The sequence below is a fragment of the Trichosurus vulpecula genome, chromosome 1 (assembly GCF_011100635.1).
Source record: "Trichosurus vulpecula isolate mTriVul1 chromosome 1, mTriVul1.pri, whole genome shotgun sequence".
Classification (NCBI taxonomy): Eukaryota; Metazoa; Chordata; class Mammalia; order Diprotodontia; family Phalangeridae; genus Trichosurus; species Trichosurus vulpecula.
In genome coordinates, this window is record NC_050573.1 from 200,709,238 (window position 1) to 200,712,147 (window position 2,910).

A 2,910-nucleotide genomic window follows, 5' to 3' on the forward strand; every position below is an offset into this window, starting at 1 on the left:
GGAGTCACACTGTCTTTACAGAGGAAACACAAATTGTATCCCAAGAGGAATCTCAAATATACAATCAGCTTCCATAGTAACGCTGCAAGAAATGGATTTAATTTGCTGGCCAGTGATATTTAATAGGAAGTGCTATACTCTATCTGAAATTCTGCTTATCTAGGAAGCGATTCTTTCTCTACCCATCCCTCTATCTCACCTCACTCCCACCCCTACACAAGAACTTTTTATCTATTTGCTTTATTCTACATGTCATGTCATCCTGTTAGTTGTGTTGTTTTCAAATTGATTTCACCTGGCACTTCTGCTATAGTAGGAGCATTTTAAATCTTTACCCCCAGCACTGCATTTTAAGGGCCTTTTCAGAGGCCATTTCATTTAGATCATGTTAGAATTGTTTCCATTTCTGATATTTTTTTCTTTTGTGGAGAAAAAAGAACTCGTGCTAACTACCTCTTGTACTCATGGTGTGCCCATTTATTTGAGAAACTAAGGCATATGGAGGATAGGTCCAGGTTAGACCCAGGAAGAAAAAGATTTAGGTCCTGCTCTGACCCACACTTTCTTATATAACCATGAGCATTTCATTTGATTTCTCAGGGCCCTTGGTTAATGGTTAAGCCTGTCACTTATACAGAGGCTGATCTCTCTCAGAAAATGGACTTTTTATACTTTGATGTATAATCACAAGATATGTACTCAGAAAAAAATTATCTCCCACTCTCCATAATTATCTAAAATTAGAATTTATCTCTTGCAGATGCCTTTCCTTTCATTTTAATGAAATTATTTATTTTTAATGTATTATTTTAACTATTTATAAACAGTCATTGCATTAACTAAATAACTTTTCTTCTAATTCTACCACCTCCCACATTTTTTCTTGAACTTTTCATTCTTTATTTCCCTTAAGGAGTAGAATAAAATTTGCTTTGAAGTACATGGATATTCAACTTTGAATTCTTAGTACTTATGTAAATTCAACCTTCTGAGTCTCATGGCTTCATATTTTCTCTCTTTTTTGCAGTCTTATAAATGTATTTTTTTCTTATTAAATAGTTAAAGTTGTGCTTTATCAACTGAATAATTTTATAAAAACTATTTCCTTGTTCCTTTATCTCTCTTTACTTTTATGGGGTGCAGTTTTAAATGAGAAAAAAAAAAGAAGACAGATACATCATTAGAGAAGAATCCATCAGGTACAATTAGTGTGACATTATATTTACCAGAAAATATAATGATATGTTCACTGCATGCACATTATTATATGGATGTTTATTAGCTTATTCTTTTTTTTAACCTGTTGAATTAATTTTATTTTTGCTTATAAATGCATATGCATATACACATATATTTTTTAATTTAAATTTATTTATTTAACATATTTAGTTTTCAGCATTGATTTTTCACAAGAGTTTGAATTACAAATTTTCTCCCCATTTCCACCCTCCCCCCCACTCCAAGATAGAGTATATTCTGGCTGCCCTGTTCCCCATTCAGCCCTCCCTTCTGACAACACTCATAACCTCACACAAAAGACAGGAAGGTGATTCCAGTTTTGTGGGAGGAGGATGAACAGCACTTGAATTCTATGCCGTTAGTAACTTAGTTCAGCTATTTATTGGTCTTACTGTAACTAGTAGCAGAAAAAGTTGAAACCACTGGAAAGAAAACATGCTTCATACCCCAGACCAAGTACAAACTCTGCTAGTCAGAGGAAGAACCTCTAGATATCGGCAAAGAAAACAGGCAGCCCATCTGTGGAGGGTTCAGGGCGCACAAGTAGGAAGTCTGAGGGCTTCAGGTGGTAGTTACAACCCTGATTATTGTCCCAGTAAAGCTGCTGAGCACACTGAAAAGAGAAGCAGAACTGGATGGTGCCAGCTGGGCCAGGGGGACCACTCGGCAATGCCACCTGGAAAGTGAAGACATCTATTTCACCTCTGAAAAGAGGAGTCACATAAACACAGGGCACATCAAGGTAAGAAGTCCAGGCATTGAAAGTGATGCGCATTTGCACAATCTTTTCATATCCCAGGTTGTGCACATGAACTGTACCTTGCAAGAAGCGCCCCTGGATGGCACAGTGTTCCAGGCACACCTTCTGGGCCTTCAGGCACTGGTGAAAGCGACTGGAGTCATCCAAGGGCTGAGAAAAACCAAGGACATAGCTGGACGCCTCCGTGGGGCGGGCTGGCATCAGCTGCCGCATTCTGCTCAGGGGCGGCAGTTCTTCTTTAGGATTTATAACATCACTAGAAAAATTGTGCACGGTGATCAGAGGCAGCCCCTTCACGTCAGCGAATACCACCCGTTTCTTCTGGCGCTGGTGCTTGGGCTGCCGAACCCAGCAGGGGCGGAGGGGCAGCTGAGACTGCAGTTCCGCTCCGTCGGAGCTCAGGCACCCGTTGGGTGAATTTTGATTCCGGGAGAGGCACGTGGTGAAGCTTATCCGAGGCATCCTTATAGCGCAGCAGCAGGCTCAGGCACCATCAGCAAGTGCCCTCTTAGGAGAAAAACAACAATCTTACTTTAATCAAACATATCTATATCTATTCCTATATCTATATAAACTCACTAAGTTAAGGAGGAAAAGCCAGCAACCTGAATTTCAGAGCAAATACAAATTACAAACATATACAAAATAAACAGACCAAATCACAATTCATAGTTATCAGGAAAACATCAACACCTGGGTTTACAAGCGGGGTTCTTAAAATGGCTCCCCAAAGTCCATGCCACTCCTCCAGTGACTAAGAGCCCCAGACAGAATGCTAACCTTTGAGCTACTCTGTTCAGATTTTAAAGGATTCACACATAATCAGCAAAAGGGTGTGAGCCTGGGGCTTTACACCTAGTTAGCAAAAGGGTGTGCCCGGAGCTTTGCACCTAGTAAGATTTAATCAAAGA

General features: G+C 39.8%; 1 protein-coding gene across 1 annotated transcript; it reads right to left on the reverse strand.

Annotated features, from left to right (window-relative positions):
* Positions 1-1,726: 1,726 nt before the first annotated feature.
* On the reverse strand, positions 1,727-2,461 carry LOC118835663 (protein phosphatase 1 regulatory subunit 3C-like). Its single transcript, XM_036742885.1, has one exon. It carries the CDS (start codon positions 2,459-2,461, stop codon positions 1,727-1,729), a length of 735 nt encoding a protein of 244 aa, XP_036598780.1.
* Between the last annotated feature and the right edge of the window lie 449 nt (positions 2,462-2,910).